This window comes from Vespa mandarinia, chromosome 19, assembly GCF_050613455.1.
Source record: "Vespa mandarinia isolate Hongniang chromosome 19, ASM5061345v1, whole genome shotgun sequence".
NCBI classification, from domain to species: Eukaryota; Metazoa; Arthropoda; class Insecta; order Hymenoptera; family Vespidae; genus Vespa; species Vespa mandarinia.
The window spans coordinates 3,497,501-3,515,000 of record NC_140828.1 but is presented as its reverse complement, the minus strand read 5'-3'; the positions used below and the strand labels follow the sequence as shown (position 1 = coordinate 3,515,000).

At 32.2% G+C, this 17,500-nt stretch overlaps 1 protein-coding gene across 7 annotated transcripts in view; it reads left to right on the top strand.

The window, feature by feature from the left end:
- Window positions 1-17,500, top strand: part of LOC118449313 (neural-cadherin) — a 78,588-nt gene that overhangs the window by 24,943 nt on the left and 36,145 nt on the right. For 6 of the 7 annotated variants that reach the window (XM_085662895.1, XM_085662894.1, XM_035883734.2 and 3 more), the window contains 4 exons: window positions 249-439; window positions 5,261-5,450; window positions 5,630-5,812; window positions 7,714-7,903. In XM_085662895.1, the coding sequence (XP_085519021.1) occupies window positions 249-439; window positions 5,261-5,450; window positions 5,630-5,812; window positions 7,714-7,903 (754 nt within the window). The remainder of the gene's footprint in view (window positions 1-248; window positions 440-5,260; window positions 5,451-5,629; window positions 5,813-7,713; window positions 7,904-17,500) is intronic. The other variant, XM_085662898.1, reaches the window with a different exon arrangement.

The following is a 17,500-nucleotide window of genomic DNA, read 5'->3' as shown; positions in this document are numbered from 1 at the left end:
ACCTTTTGGTCTCTTTCTCTCTTTTTGAATTTTGTTTGTTTTTAAAGGCGTCGATTTGTGAACAGCGGAACGAACCAACGAAACAACCTCTGATCTCTTCTGATTTAGCTCAATCCATTAATTGAGCTAAGAGAAAGAGAAAATGGTGGAAGAGCGAATACCTATCGCTATCATGAGCTTCGACCTTTGACACTAACACCGACTGTTTTTTGTTCCCGTTTGCGATACACTCGCGGTCTGGTGCGTAGCGCGAGACATACAAGCTGGAGGCGAAGGCCCAAGACAAGGGCGTCAACCCCATGTCGCGAACGGTGGAGGTTCAGATTGACGTTGTGGACCGTGCGAATAATCCGCCCGTATGGGACCACGTAGTGTATGGCCCGATCTACTGTAGAGAGAACATGGCCGTTGGGGCTAAAGTTGTATCTGTTAAAGCCAGGTCTGTCACACTGTTAATGCTCCGTGCGGCTCTCTGCACGAACCCGCCGCCCTGCACGCAATCTCGTCGCAGTATATTGTTTCTTGTGCACGTTATAATTGATATTGTGTACGAATTCGCATACACACGCATACAAACACATATACACGCGTAAGCCGATACAAACTGTTTTTTCTTTTTTTTTTTTGACATCGAATAATTGAGACGTTGTTATATTCTCTTTTTCTTAAATAATTTTTAAGTCGAAGAAATAACGCTGAGTTATAGTGAAATTTGATAGAACATTTTATGAAACGTAATGATATTTCCTTAGTAATGTCAATATGATAGTTACATTGGTCTCTTTGATTCGACAATTTTTTCTTGCTTTTATCGAATCATTTTCTTTTAGGTGCGATGGAACATGCTTGTAAAGTATGAAGTTTTTTTTTCTTTTTTCATTATGTAACACATGTTCTGTAAAAATCACAATGGGCTTTGGAAAAAGAATTTCGATTTTCACATCTCATCGTTTTCGTAACGTTTATTAATTTCTTATTAATGAAACAACTATCAAAAGATCATTTGTAACATCTTACAAACGTATTCGCTTTTCGGTTCAGACAAAATTATGAATCGATTATTTTTTCACTTTTCTCCTCCGTACAATAAATTCGATAAATCGAAAGAAAATGGAGGACAAAACAACACATATGTCATGCAACAAGGATCAAAATACGTCGCACGATACCATTATGTAAAACCTACGTAAAATATTGTATAGAAATAGTGTATGTTTGTTTGCGTGCGTGCGTGCGTGTATATGCGTGCGCGTGTGTGCCGTAAACAGTTTTTTGGGCATGTTTTACGACTAGATGCTTTCCAGAATCACTCCCACCAAGTACACTCTCACATTCACGCGTGTGTTTTGTCATTTTTATTTTTTTTTTTATTTTTTTTTTATTTTTTTTTTCTTATTTTTTTTTCATCGTTTTGCACATCAGATTGGCTTATTTTCAAAATTTACTTTTGCTCTTTTTGAGCACGATTTCGATGATATCATTGTCAGTTTGATTATGGCAACACGCGTAGGACGAAATAACAATGTTAAGATAAATCCGATGAAAGTGATGAGAGTGTTGAACAAACAAAAACGTCGCATTTCTTTCTTGGCATATACGCCATGGTTATCTTTTTTATTTTTAATTTACAAAACATCGACATACGTTTCGTTTTTTCTCCCATTTTGTTGTTTACAATCGCAAAGATTTCTATATATTATAAAACCCTAGATCGCCGAAATGTATTTTTTATGAATGCCATCAATTCGTTTTTGGGCATGCGTTACACGAGTTGCTTAATATATGCGTTAGGTTTATCGTCTAACACATTATATACATACATATTATATACTATACATTTTTATTCTTTTCGAGAGCGTAGTATTGTGTTCTTCGTAGTATTTTTGTCGACGAACAATTTGTTTTGTCCTGTAAAGTAGCAAGAATGCGAGGAAACGAGAGTTTCTATAAATTCGAAAGTGAAAAAAAGAAGCATAAGATCAAAAGAGAAAAAAGGAGAAAAAACGGAAAGTTCGAGCGCAAGTCATAAAAATGACAATTTTACAAGAGTAAAGAACTGAACATAACAAGGATAGCAAATGTTGCGTTCGGTAAACTTTTGAAAACGCGACTTTGTAACTTGGTATTCTTGTTATATTCGTACTTGCAGTTTTGACATAACTTAGGGATAAAAGAAACAGAAAAATGACATGCTTTGCGAAAATTCATGGTGGAAATGATACTAACGGTACTTTGTGTATGTCCTCTCTCTCTCTCTCTCTCTCTCTCTCTTTCTCTCTCTCTCTTTCTCTCTCTCTCTCTCTCTCTCTCTATTTCTTTCTTTCTTTGAACGAAAACTAGTCGTTTGTTGTATTACGTATAAACATGTGAAAAGAGACATGAAATATTATTATCTAAAAATAGAATTTGATATATCGTATTAGGACAATATTTTTGTGTGTACCGTAGATAAAGCTTCGTTCTAGTCTCATTTATGTGCATTCGTACGAATTGTAATTCGGGATAAATGTTTCCTTTCAACGTTCTTTTCGTGCACACACACACACATATATCAGAGCACACACGAGCTACGATCATGCGTCGTAGTAGTTCACACGAGCACATGGGTTGCAAAGGGTAAAGGGATCGTGCTTATTCGAGCTAGCGCTACTAACCGAAACACATATACACGTTTATACATATGTATGTATGTACACGTGTGAGATATATCCGCTGGACATACACGACCGGTCAATTTTTTATTTTCGTTAGATAGTTTATTAAAAAAAAGGAACAAAGTTTTTATCAAAAGATAACAACGAGAGTATTAAATTTTTAACGTTAGAATTATCGATATCTTTTTGTTATATATTTATGGATTTGAAAAAAAAAAATCATTTGTTTCTTTGCGTTTTTGGTTTATCTCATATTGCAAAAATAGAATTTTTATTATTGCTTTCAATCATCAAAGAAAAAGTCTGCAAGCCATCATTCGTAGTAGTATTTCGATACTTCTAGCGTTGAAAACATCAATTTTTTTTTTCTGTATTTTCCTTTCCAAAATGAAAAAGAAAAAGTATAGACAGGAAAAAAAAAGAAATATCGACTTTTTAAAAAAACGCCCGAAGCACGAGGAATTATTCGGAAATGTCGACAAGTGTTTTAAAAATAAAGAGCGTCATCGAGTATTCACAAATGACAGGTTCTAAGATGACGAACGACACGCACCATTGAATTCACCTATTACTTCGACGTGGTTCAGGACGTAGCTTCTATGAAAGCTTCGTACGAGTTTTCTAATGCCAACCTATTCTCGACTGACAAACGGTGCTATTAATTTGCCGGGTAGTCCTTTAGAAACGGCTACGACGTGTAGTTCTAGTGTGTGGATAGAGACGGAGATAGAGGATGGATCTCTCTCATCTTTTCTCTCTCTCTCTCTCTCTCTCTCACTCTCTCTTTCTCTCTCTATCTCTCTATCTCTCTCTCTCTCCCTTTCTCTCTCTCTCTCTCTTTCATCCTTTTCATGGATCGATGAACCGTATGTTCTGTTCGGACGTCCAACGGATGACTCGGAAAGCACATCGTACAGGCCGTTCTATTTGAACGCGTGTATGTGTGTGTGTGTGTGTGTGTGTGTGTGTATATGTGGTTCTCTTCGAACGATCTCGTTCTCTTTTATTTTATTCATCTCTCTCTTTTTCTTTTTTTCTTCAAAAGGAAAAAATGTGCAAGGAGAAAAAATACTGGGGCTAATGAAAGGTCTAACTTTCTATTTCCTCTATTCGTGTAATACGTTGATTTTTCTCCTTCTTTTTATATTTCTCTTTCTCTCTTTACACACACACACACACACACACACACAGACGCACACATATATATATATATTTCTTTTGTTTTTCTAGTACTTCGTGAAGACCGATCAAATGAAAAGAAAACGAACGAGATCGGACGAAAGTTGAACTCCGTGCTTTATCGGGAGTCTAATGAATAAATTTGGTCAATTTTACGAGTTTCCTATTCGAGGTCTCGTTAAATCGACGTTTACGAGCAAGAGCGTCTCGTTTATTAATGCGCATGATAATTACTATGAATCAGTCATATCTAATTTTCAGCGTGTAACTCAATTGAAATAATTTATCGAAATTGTAACAGAATGATCATTATTAACGATGGTTTCTAATTAGAAAATAGTTTCGGGTTGAATTTGTTTTCTTTGATTTGAATGAAAATTTATTACATTGGTTTAATTTTTCGAGGTAGAGTACAAAGGAATATAAATGTCGATAGAGATCGTCGGTCGTAACGAGTCCAGCGGTAAATACGAAAGTGACAAACAGCTAGACTAACATTTGTCAGTGCAATTTCGTGTCTACAAAAGGTGTTGTGTTGGAGAGGGAACGTAGCAAGTGTTCATTATCGTCCTGTGTTCGTCGATCATGCCAACTACCTTTCACTTTATGATGTTCCTTTTGTTGAGAATATGTATCAGGTTTATACAAATATATCGAACCTGAGGCACGAATATCGATTACTATAGAAACGGAAAATACGGACGACGAGTCGGAAAAAAGGAAAATATCGATAAATATCGATAATCATAAAATTTATTTTACGAAAAATCTTCAGAAATCGTCCAAACTTGACGTTTTCTTCTCGCTCGCAAGAAGGGTAACAAAGGGAAAAGAAGAAGAATAAAATTTGTCGTATTACCAAATGTTTTTTTTTTCTTTTTTTTTTATTTATTTATTTATTTATCGTCATTATTTATTTTTTTTTTTTCATTGAGTATATTACATAGACAGAGAGTGAAAGGACCGAGAAGGAATATCCAATGATTTCTCTCGTTTTGGAGCTTACGAGAAAACGATTTTCGAGAAATATTTGTTAAGAATATTTGTTAATCGTTTTTTATGGAGTTTTCTAAAACGAGATAAGATTCGTACATTTCTCTCGGATATAACTTTCGTTCTCTATGTAAAAGTTTCTTTTTTTTCTCTTTATTATAATCGTATGTGTATATTACATATTTGATACGTCGCATGATGAGACCTTTCATTTCGAGATATTTTATCGATAGTAAAAAGAATAGTTGATTTCATTGTTTATATTAATTACTATAACAATAAAGGATACATTTCCGTCTTCGTTTCTGTTTAAGTTTTCCGTTTCCGTTTGTTTAAAAGTCGATTCGAATTCTCGCTTGATCAGTCAACCCTTTTTCTATCCCTATCGTTAACTCACGTAGTAACGATTCATTTTCGTGTATATGTGTCGACAGCTCTGGAATCGACAATAATCCAACGGTTTTTTACCACTTAATGCCTGGTTCTACGGCACAAACGAACAAGTATCACACCTTTTACCTTCAACAGCGTGCAGAACAATCTGTAACTTGGGCGGATATCAAAGTCAATCATCCGTTGGATTATGAGAGTATAAAGGAATACAATTTAACGATACGAGTGGAGGTACGTAAAATTTGAAATAATACGTAACTATAATTCATTGAAGAAAATAATATCAGATGGAATTCTTTGAGAATATATAGGAATTTTATAGAGTGATCAAATCGTTTGATCGTTTGATACGCTTCGATCTCATACACACACATATATATACATTTTACATGTATTATGTTCTTTCACAGAACAATGGAGCGCAACAACTTGCATCAGAAGCGACGGTTCACATTATGTTGGAGGACGTTAACGACGAGATACCACTTTTCACCGAACGTGAACAGGAGACCGTGCTCGAGGGTGAACCGATCCGTAGTAAGGTTACTCAGGTCAACGCCATCGACAAGGACGGTACTTTCCCAAACAATCAGGTAAGCTCGATCCGATCAGCATATTCTGTCCTTTGTTTCCAAGAGAGTATTAAGATACAAGTTACGATAAACTTAACTCAAGTATTTTAAGTATTTTAACCTGATTTTGTTTATATTAAATGAAATATTTTTGATATTGAGATAAATGTAACGATACGAGAATACTCTTTTTTTTTTTTTTTTTAAATTATATTTTTTACCATTCCCATTTCACAAATGTACTATTTTTAAAAGTGGCGCCCATTTAGGCGACTCATAAAAAATCAATTCTTTGTTGAGATAATTTTAAACATATACTCTCAATTTACGTAGAAATTTATATTAAATAGGAAATATGACGTAAAATATCTCAAGTGTTATTCGTTAAATCGAATTGAGTTCGAAACTCTATTCTCTAAGAGTAGGTTTCATAAGGAAAATACGAAGTAGATAAAATTGTAATCGTAGTTGTTCGAAATTCGACGTTGAACTTTAGAGAAACTTCGAACGCGTACCTTTTAGATTCAGAAGGTAAAGAATCGGATACGTGATTCGTACATTGCACGTTGCACAAGCTCGTACGAACTGAAGATCGAGCCTGAAACGAGTCTCTTAGGAATCTCTATTATTCGAAGTAGCAACGTGAAAGTGTACGGTCGCTAGCAGCTATCGTTGCTCTTTGATATCGGAGAGAAAAGGACTGTTTTCAGAAGAAAAGTAACGACGTGAACGAGCTCGCATAGAGAAACGAACGAAACTCGTACCTTCGATATACTCCTTTGGTCGGCTCAGCGACCTGGAAAAGATGCTTTCGGATATTCTCGAAACGATTCGATACGTGTGCTGTCTTTCGTGTTTCTTTTGAGTCGTTTGCTCTTGAACTTTGCAAGAAATATGGCTAAAGGAGAAAAATTATTTATATAAGAATACGTAACGTTACATTCGTATATTTTAGCTTAACTTTATATCTTAAAATAGTTGTTAAAGAAAAATTAATTAAATCTTATCTTACTTACGTTTTCACAAAAATCCAATACTTTTCAAATATTTAAGTAACTAATCGAAAAGAAATGATAAATTCCATTTATTGTATGATATCAATCATTGGAAGAATTATTCGCACTGACCGAATTCATAAGAACGTTTTTATTCGCTTCGAATGATCCAATCGCATATCTTCGCATCATTGATAGCGATAATTATCCGGCGAATAATTTAAAGACGACGGATCGAAATTCCGGTATTTCTTCCAATCTCTCTAATTGCACCGGATAAAATCGATGGACTCTTGCCAAGTGTCTAGTTCTTTTTCTCTTTTTTTTTTTCTTTTTTTTCTTTTTTTTTTTTCGTGCTTTAGGCAAAAAACTCGATTGCGAAAAAACAAAAGAAGGAGCTTCACGATTGATTAGGTTGCCCGTAAAGTCCGTTCTTATTTATCATGAAGAGCAATGGTTAGTACTTGTACGTAAACAAGTGCACCATTTTGATGAACGACTTTAAGTAACTGCACATGTTGCATTTTAAAAGCAAATTACATTCTAGAAATCATCCCAAGTTACTGCATTTTAGAATTCAATTTTTGAAATTTCTAGTGTATCAGTAATAACAGTAAAATAAAAATTCAATGAATTTACAATACTGGCCATGCTGTTTATAATACGATACAAATACTAAAAGAAATTTTAGAGAAAAATTCAACTTTGATATGTCTGATTTTTGTTTATTTCTCTTTCTGTTAACTGGAATATATATTTAAATTTTCAATTTATTTCGGATTATTTTTGAAATTTTACATTTTAACTATTTTGGGTCAATTTATTTTTACACATGCACGTACACAAATATTTTGGATATTAGGAAATAAATCGAAGGAAGATTATATAGGAGGAACAAAACCGATAAATTTCTCTTTATCCTTGCAGGTTACGTATTATATAGTGGACAGCGACAGGAACGAAGGAAAGGATTACTTCGAGATTAATCGAGAAACCGGTGAGATCTTCACAAAAGTGGTCTTCGATCGTGAGAAACAAGGTGCCTATGCTCTCGAGGTCGAAGCCAGAGATGGAGCTCCATCTGCGAGACCCAATAACAACGGTCAACCTAATTCAGGTATTTGTCACTTTGATATTTTCTCTTTTTGTTTTCCTTATAATTATTCAACATTTTTAGCAAATAACATCGATACCGAATTTTAGTAGATCGAATGCTCTTCTCGAAATATCCATATCGAAACGTTAATCAAATTCTATAATATGATAAACATCGGATTTTAATTGTGAAAGTTGTAGCTTTATTATAGATATACATATCAAAGTAATAAAATATCGATTATTAAGAAAGTATCAAATATAAATTGATTTAATTAACTATTAATAACAATTTATTATAAGTAGTCATGATATCAAAGAAATTTAATATTTGGAATTATCTTACTAATGTAAAATTTTATATAAAATGATCATTTATTCAAGAAAAAAATTTATATCTAAAATGTTAATTGTATATATACATGAAAGATAAATATTTCAATATAATACATTTTTCTTTATCTGATGCTTCTTAACTCGAATATGCATTTAATTTTCTCATTCAATTTTTATAATTTTTATATTTTTGCCATCTCTATTACACAAAAATATAATACTAATATTTGTCAAAGTTAATGAAAATGGATTCTATTAAAAGATTTTCTTTTTCAAACAATTACTTAGCCCAAGAAAATTACTTTCAAGTTCAAGGAGTTAATTTTTAATTAATTTTGTATTTCTTCTTTATTTATGAAAATTCCATTGTTACTCTTGATGGAATTAACCAAGGGTCGATTTTGAGAGAGCAAATGTTCTACTATTCATACGAAAAGATCTAGACATAATGAATTCACGCATAATGAAAACGTCTTTTCTAAATGAAAAAAAAAAAAAAGTATTTCTTTGATATTTGAAATATTAAAAATTTTTAAACGACGATATAAACGTTTAGCTTATTTCGTTATTGTTACTTCAAAATGTTCCCAGATTACAAACGATACTGTAAGTATTTAACAAATTCGGATAAACGCATTCAAGTCAATGGCTACGTTGAAGCTTATTCGAGTTCGTTAATTCAACGAAATCCTATAAACCGATTACAGTTACGCGTTTCGCAAATCCAAGTTCGTTGATCTCGCTAAAGGCCTTTTATTTCAAACGCAAAAGTGGAGTACTACTCGTTTTGAAGATTAAAAGTAGCTCATGACGAAAAGAAAATTTCCTTTTTTTTTTTTTCCCGCAAGGTGAATATTTCCAATGAGTGAAACTAGGAAAAGAAGATAAAGATAAGTAATTAGGATTTTATTCCAAGCGATAATGTTGGGACCACAGTGAAAAAAATCTTTTCGACGATGGAAAAGAGCCAAGTCTGATTCCGACCAAGTCATAGGGTTTTTATGATCTTTCGAAAAGTGAAAACTTAATTGCCCTCGCAAACTCACCTAATCGTTCTCTATATACTCTCTTTTTTTCCACCATGACGTTGTAAAATGTGTTAACATTCGCCAATTCGGAAATTCTGGGCCACAATCAATTTTCTAATAAATTTCTAATTGATTCTACCTTTAGGCAAAGACAACCGAATCTTTCTCGTTTACTTTCCGATATATATATATATATATATATATATATATATATATATATATATATGCGATGCTGAGACATGCTTATTTTGCATAACTTATAAGTTATACGTTTTATGAGAATTTGTTGTTTTATTAAATAGAATCTCATATTTTTAATATTAAAATTCGAAATAATATTCAATTATGTATACAAATTTTATAAGTATAAATCTTTATTGATCTTTAATTTAATAATTAAGAAAATATTTTGCTTGGAAATCGAATGGGATCAAAGATTTCAATAAGCCAACGTTGTTTACTCGAGTGTGTTCGTTGAAATAAGTAATTTTACTAGAAAGCATATAACTTTGAAGTAACAGGATTTCTCATACAACGTATAATTTAAAAGTTATTCAAAGTGTAACGTAAATTTACGTGCTTCTATCGATGCGTATAATGGCGATACACGATAGCGTATATTCATGGTTATCTATCAAAGAAATTTATATCACGTAGCAAATTTGAAAAATCGATCCATAATACGGACTTACACATATGTTACTTACATCCCATTACGATTAAACAGTCATAATCCGTTAGTGACGTTAACTATACGTACCTTGTTATACTTGAACCAGGATGAAAACTGTTAAATTGCAATTATACTAAATTGCAAGAGGCTACTTGGCACGTTGCCGTTGAAAACGAGAATATAACGGACCGTATGTATGTACAATCCGTGCACGCATTGTTAACAATAGAGTCGAAGTGTTGTAAAATACAAGAGATAGGTGAAGGGGGAAGTAACGACAGTTACCTCTACGAGAGTGCGCTTGTGCGTTTACCAGTTCGGCCTGGTAATTAATTGCATCCTTTTCGCATTGCGAAATAATTGGATCGTAACATTGTCGAGTGTGTTTGACACTTTTTTAATTATATCCACGTTTTAGACTTTCGTCATATTTTTTTTTTTTTTTTTTTTTTTTTTTTTTTTTTTTTTTTCCATAACGATTTACTCCTTCACAGAAAATTCGATTTATGATGAATGAATATCGTGACTGATTTTCACGTCAGACGTTAAACATATATTTAACAAAGAAACGAATGGAAAAATAATATATAATATGTGGTTGAATGTAAATCAATATTTGATATGTCTATTTTGATCGGGTCACTTCTCGTGCCACGTTGCTTTACTTTTCTACAATTTTCTTTCTTCTTGTAATTTCAAACGCATGCAAATATTATTATTTACATTTGGAAGCGAAATATTTCATTAATTTGTTGTAATCGATAAAACAGAGGCTAGTTATTTCTCGCAAGAACGAATATTCTTTTAAATGAATTTTTCAGGAATTTTATGTAAGCGGTAACAACATACAAAGGTACGTAGATTGATATTCTTTGAATCATTTATTCATTAAAGGATATATTTTATTTTTCTTTGTAGTTTACAAAGAGAGAAACAATCTGTCAGAGAACGATATCGAGTACATATCACAGATATATTTTCGTATATGATTTTCTGCCTTTAAGTCTTTTTCTCTCTTATCAAAAGAGCATCCTTTTTTTTTTTTTTTTTTTTTTGACGTAATTTAGTTCCCCAAATGAAAAAAACAAAAATCCTAGGACACTGGAGTCTTGGTTCCGTTATCTCCATCGGTTTATTTCCGTTAAAACAGAATTCAGAAATCGACACGAACTTACGCTTTATATCTCGTAGGCAGACCGTGAAGAGATAAACACGAAATTGTGTGGGACGTTTTGAAACTTTCCTCGTAAGTTGGCAGCAGGCTTTGGTGAACTATAACGTGAAAAGAGAGACCACTCTCGAGTTCGGACATTGTACCGGGCAGAATCGATATCCCAGTGTTTTCGCCGAGAGAGCACATAAGAGTGCCGAAAAAGCGATCTTGATCGTAATGTCGTATTTTAAGTTTTATCCGTGTTTAGAAACTTTCTTTAGTCTGAGAAAAAGAATGCTTTCGAGCCAATAATCTATATAGAGAAAAGGAAAGAGAAGAACGCGCGAAGATGTCAATTTAGAACTCGTATAAAAAAGAGAAAAGAGTCTTTGGACTTTCCTCGAATCAAATTTATCAGATGTTACAGCGATGTTTATCAATACATATTATCAATACATATTTTATCAATACAATGTTTATCAATGATTATCAATACATATTATAGATATAATAATAATAAAATGCATAAATTCTTCAAGTCATTTATAAGCATATGTAGTTTATCGTTGCATTGTTCAAAGAGATAGTCTATCATTAAACGTTATCGAGTACACAGATAAATTATATTTCTATAGAATTCTGATTCTTATTGCGTCCTAATTATATTTTAGACTTATTATTTTCATATATGTACATATAAATATACACATACACACACACACACATATATATATATACATATATTTATAGTTATAAATATATATATACAAATGAAATATATTATATATATACGTGTGTGAAACATATTTTAATTATAAATCAATAAGGAAAAAAATACGAATCAGATATCACGATACAATAAATCCTCGAAACTCGGAAACAACAGTTAACCGAAGCAAGGAAAACGGAAACAGTGAAATTTATATGCGTCTTTCCAAGAGCGTAAATTTTTTCCGAGTATGAAACGGCGTCAGGCAGATTTGCGAATCGAGACGCAACGTCATGGGCAGAATACGACGGAAAGGATGTTTCTGGCTTGCATACGGGAGAGAAATAGGGAGAGAAAGAGGGAGAGGTAGAGAAAGAGAGAGAGTGTGAGAGAGAGAGAGAGAGAGAGAGAAAGAGAGAATAGCAGTGCCATATAACCAAGCCCACACTTCCGAGCGTATACACGCGTTTCCGGCATAACGAATTTGTTGGACGTACGAGGCGGAAAGAATGTCGAGCCATTTTTTACCATATTCGAAAACGAAGGGAAATTTTTGTGAGTCAATACGTCAAGCAAATTATGAACTCGTTAGTTCGTCAAATTTATTATCGAAGTCGTATAATGATCATAACGTTGAATTATAATCGAAAAAAAAGTACAATCGATATTTTGGACATTGAAAAAGAATCGAAATGCGACGATCGAATGTTGAATATTTTTTATCGGTTTTGCCGTTATTATAATGAAATTGATATTCGTTTAAATTCGATAAAATTGAGCCTTTTTCGAAATATAATAATAACGATTGCTTGAATTACCATTATAAACATTTATTGGTGTGACGTTCCTAGTAAAGTAAGCGCTGTATTTCATTTCGAATTTAATATAGTTGTCCTTAATGATATTACCTGACAAACGAATAATTTCGGTTGGAACATAATTTTGCGAATTACGCTAGAAAACTCGTTTACGAACGTGACAGTAACGCCAGACATTTCCAAATACGATTTAAATACGGTAGAAATTAGTTCTATTTTCCTTCATTACTCATTTTGTTATAGATACATATTTATTGTCTTTAATATTTTTATAAATGAAGCTTTTACAATCAAAGCATTTGTCAAACGTTTTGATTAACGTATTTGACAAAAAAAAAAAAAAGAAAAATCAAGTAAGTCAGTTTTACATCAGACGATAAATATGAAAATTTTTCTTCAAAAGTAATTTTAAAATCGATTTACAAAAGTAAACAATTTCCAAAGTAAACAATTTTAATTAAATCTTTTATAACGCGTCGATGTTGTAAATATAGAAATGATCGACAAAACCTTGGATCGATTCGTTAAAAAATCTAAATCAAGAAGGGTGTATTTGTATTTTAGGCAAAATTTAGTGAGTTAATGTCACATTGGAAAATGGAATTTTCGTGTGTACGAAATGCAAGAACGTCGATGGTACTCGAGCAACGAGACTCCTCTCGTTATTAATACTGTCATTCGGATGCGCGTTTCGCGGACAGCATTAGCATATTGGTGCTTGCTCGTTCACCAAGCCACTACCAGCTGAGATACGATTTCATAACGTGGCACGTATCGTTGAAAAGCCGACATGGTTTCCCAAAAGTGACGTGTTTCTATGGACAACGATGTCCATTAACATTGTCAAAACACGATGCATTCAGTGTCCGTTTCGTTAAATCGTTTACCTTTCTATGATGCCATTCTATTTTCCTTTAGGAGCTACCGTCCTCGCTTTCTCTCTCTATCTCTTTCTCTCTCTATCTCTCTCTCTCTCTCTCTCTCTGAATAACAAACATGTTGTCAACTATTGTTACGGTGGCGAGACGAAAAGAAAGGAGATAGAAAGAAAGAAAAAAAATTGTTAAAAGGAGAAGAAGAAATGTTGAGAGTGTGCTTAGCATAATTTAGAGATCCGTATCTCTCTGAATCGAGATACGGGAATTTGCGCATAATAGAACGACGCGGATCGGTGAATTCATCGTTACTCGACCGTTTCCAACTTGCATGGGCCTTCGATATCGTTGAGGGTCGAAAATGTATCGTAGCATAACGCATCGAGTTGTAACCTCCCAAAGGTTCCTCGACACGGTTCTGAGTTGTATTAAATTGTTGTTGAATAAGTGCATACCATAATTTTGATTACGTTCCGTTTAAATTCATGCTTTGTTAGTAATTTTATTTTAAATAATTTAAATTAATTTTCATATCAATTATTATATAAAAAGAGTAAATATATATAAACTATTATTTAATCCGATCTCTATATGTTAATGTTAACAGGTATCTCTCTGAAAAAAACCGATCGCATGGTGATCGATTAATTCAAAGAATTTGAAACCGCTTCGCGTGCCGTTTTACGTGCCTTCTCGAGATTTCAACTTCACGATGGGATTCCTCATTGATTTTTGCTTCGACGTTTACCAACGTGAAACGAATCGTCGGTTCGATGATTATTCTCACATTTTCTCTCTTTTTCTCTCTTGTTGGATCACCGATTATTCATCTACGTGCTTTTACCAACTATTCCTCTTGCCGCACACCGATACTTATTGACCTGGAAACCTATAAATTCCTGCGACAATATCGATGAAAGCCTACGAGGAGAAAGAGCGAATGAGGGAGAGAGAAAGAGAGAGATTAGAGTACGTATGCAAAACTCAATCCATGGTTGATATGCTTTCGAATAATACTCAGCTTGTGAGAGTTATCGAGCGAAAGATTTAACCTATTCTTTGAAATCATCGAATGGCGATTTGTAACTCTTTTCTTTTTCTTTTTCATAGTTGATCGACAAGGTTAGGTGGTTTAATGAAGCATAGAATTGCACAAACGTAGATTTTCTTCCATACAATACTTATTCTTTCTGTAAGAAATACAATACTTTGTAATATCGATTCAATGAAGATGACAATAATATAGGGTAAGACAATAACTTTCTTATATCACTATTTTTTTTTTACTTTATGCTTACATTGCGCTTACTTTGCGTTTATCTTACGTTTACTCTGCCCTTACCTTTCGCATTTGTTTCAAGTCTCTACGGTTTTTATTTCCGGACATATTTTCATGTAAATGGAATGTCGAAAAAACTTTTTCTTCAGTTAAAAATAATTTGTTTATTAATTATTTATTAATTTATGTAATTTTTCAATTTAGTCGTTAATCTAAATTTTTCTTTTTGAATAAAATAAAAAGAATTTCTTTCGTAAGAATTTGTTTATAAAAAGTATTCATAACAAATTGTTTATTAGTTATTAACGATAAATTGAAAAAATAGAGAGAACTATCCTTAAAAATGATATTTGTTTCAAGTCTCTACAATCTTTATTTCCGAACATATTCCCATGTAAATAGAATGTAAAAAAAAATTGTTTCTTTGATAAAAAATAATTTGTTTATTAGATATTTATCAATTTGTATAATTTTATAAATCAGTCGCAATTTGAATATTTTCTTTTTTTATGAAATAAGATGAATTTAATTCGTAAGAATTTGTTTATAACAAATTGTTTATAACAAATTATTTATTAGTTATTAACGATCAGTTGAAAAAATAGACCAAAATTTATCCTTTAAAATGATATTTGATTCGAGTCTCTATGATTTTTAGTTTCGGAGATATTCCCATTTAAATGGAAGGCATTTACGTTGACCCATTGATCTATATAATTTCATTCAAATTGGTTCAATGACACACTGACCTATATAAATTTCAAGAATTTACGCGACATACTATTACTACTACTCGTACTACGAACAGCTGTACTATATTAATTATGAATGAAAATTTTTCGAATGCAACATCTTCCGAACGAAAATTCGTAGAGACTTGAAAGAAGTATCGTTTTCAAGCGTGATTTATTATTTATTTATTTAAATATTACAATAATATCGTTATAATAAAATCAATTTTGTTAATGATTTTACAAAATTGAATTTTTTTGTTCTTTCGTTAAAACGACATAATCGATAATGAAATCATAAAAATTTTTATTATACTTACGTGAATTTGATTTTATTTATTTAAAATAGGATATAAAAGATTTATTAATAATTGCCAATTGTATGAAATTGAAATATCAAAAATTTAAAAGATTTTTCTTTCGTTATAAATATTCTGGGGCCTAATATCTTGAGCTCATTTTGTTATTAATTTGGCCAGCTTGGTATCATAAGATTCTCAAAAAGAATAGCGATATTAAAAGTGATAAAAATTATAACATTATCCTGTGTAATATAACGTAATGATAAAACGATTATCGTTGTGATAGCAATAATAAGCAATAATTTAAATTAGTTTGAAAAAGAAATCAAGTAGAAGTAAACGTGCTACTTATTTTTTTTTCTTGATCAAAATATAAAAAGTATCGTTTTATCCTTTCTTAGTATATTTAGGTATGCATATATCTTTTGTACTATTGCTGATCAAGATTTCTTGAATCGAGAAAAAAAAAAATGATATGCTCGTGCTCGTAGCATCTTCCAATAGGTTTTATCTTAACTGTCATCTTAGAAGTCGCGTATCGAAAGTAAGAACAAAAGAAGGTCGATCATGAGATAGAAGTAAGATAAGAAGGAAGAATTCTCTTGCATTTTCCAAGGAAAAGTAACAAACGGTTTTATCGTCTCACGTTATCCGAGCTCTCGGTGTTTGGAGTCTCGTAACCAGTGTCCTCGTTTCTTTGGATCGTTCTAATAAAACTAGAGGTTTAGGAATTACGGCGTAACTCCTTTTTACGAGCAGCTGCCTTTAATCCCGCGGAACTCGGCCTCCTTTTCGTTTATTTTCGTTCCTTTTCATTTCTTTTCTTTTCTTTTCTTTTCTTCTCTATGTCTTATTTTTCTTTGTCTTCTTCTTCTTCTTCTTCTTCTTCTTCTTCTTCTTCTTCTTCGAGATGTTGGAAAAATCTACTTCTGACCTCGAGAAGGAAGAAACTCGTACGTCACTGCAAAGGTGTCCCATTCTTTTCCGTCTCGTCTACGTGAGAGAACTCCGAGATAGCCAGTAATATTTTTGGACGGAAAGTATACTCTCGATCTTCTTATATCTCGCGTAACTTGTAATAGAAGGATCGATCGTTTAAGATTAGTCGAAAGAACGTATTAATTCGTATAATATATGAACAAACTTTGTCTATCGAAAAAAAAATTGTTATCCATTTAATTCAATTATATATTTATAATTATTCTTAAAGAAGAAAAATTCTTTTGAAATTATCTTAAAATGAAACTTTATATATCTCTTTTAAAAATTCTTTCCTTATTAAAAATTCCATTAAAATTATTTTTGAATAAGAAAAGTTTGTTTTAAATACTTTTGAAATAAAAGGAAAAGTGTTTAAATAGAACGTATATAATTTTTCGGTAGATAAAATAGTTGTTGAATTTTTTTGAAAATAATACGAATCATCTGGTGCTATAGTTTCATGTAAAGTTATTCAATAAGAGTAATACGAGCTTTCTCCCTAGACGCTTATACCCCAATTTTTGTGTTTGCTTATTATCTCGGGACCTACTGATAAAAATTGAAAAGAGAAAATGACACATCGTTGCCTTCAACTAACGTTTACGTATTTAAATTTTTTAAATTTATGAAATTTAAATTTAACTAGCCTCTCTCTCTCTCTCTCTCTCTCTCCTTCTCTCTTTATTTTTCATATACCTGATTGCGCAACGAATAGTAATAAAAGAAAATGAAAA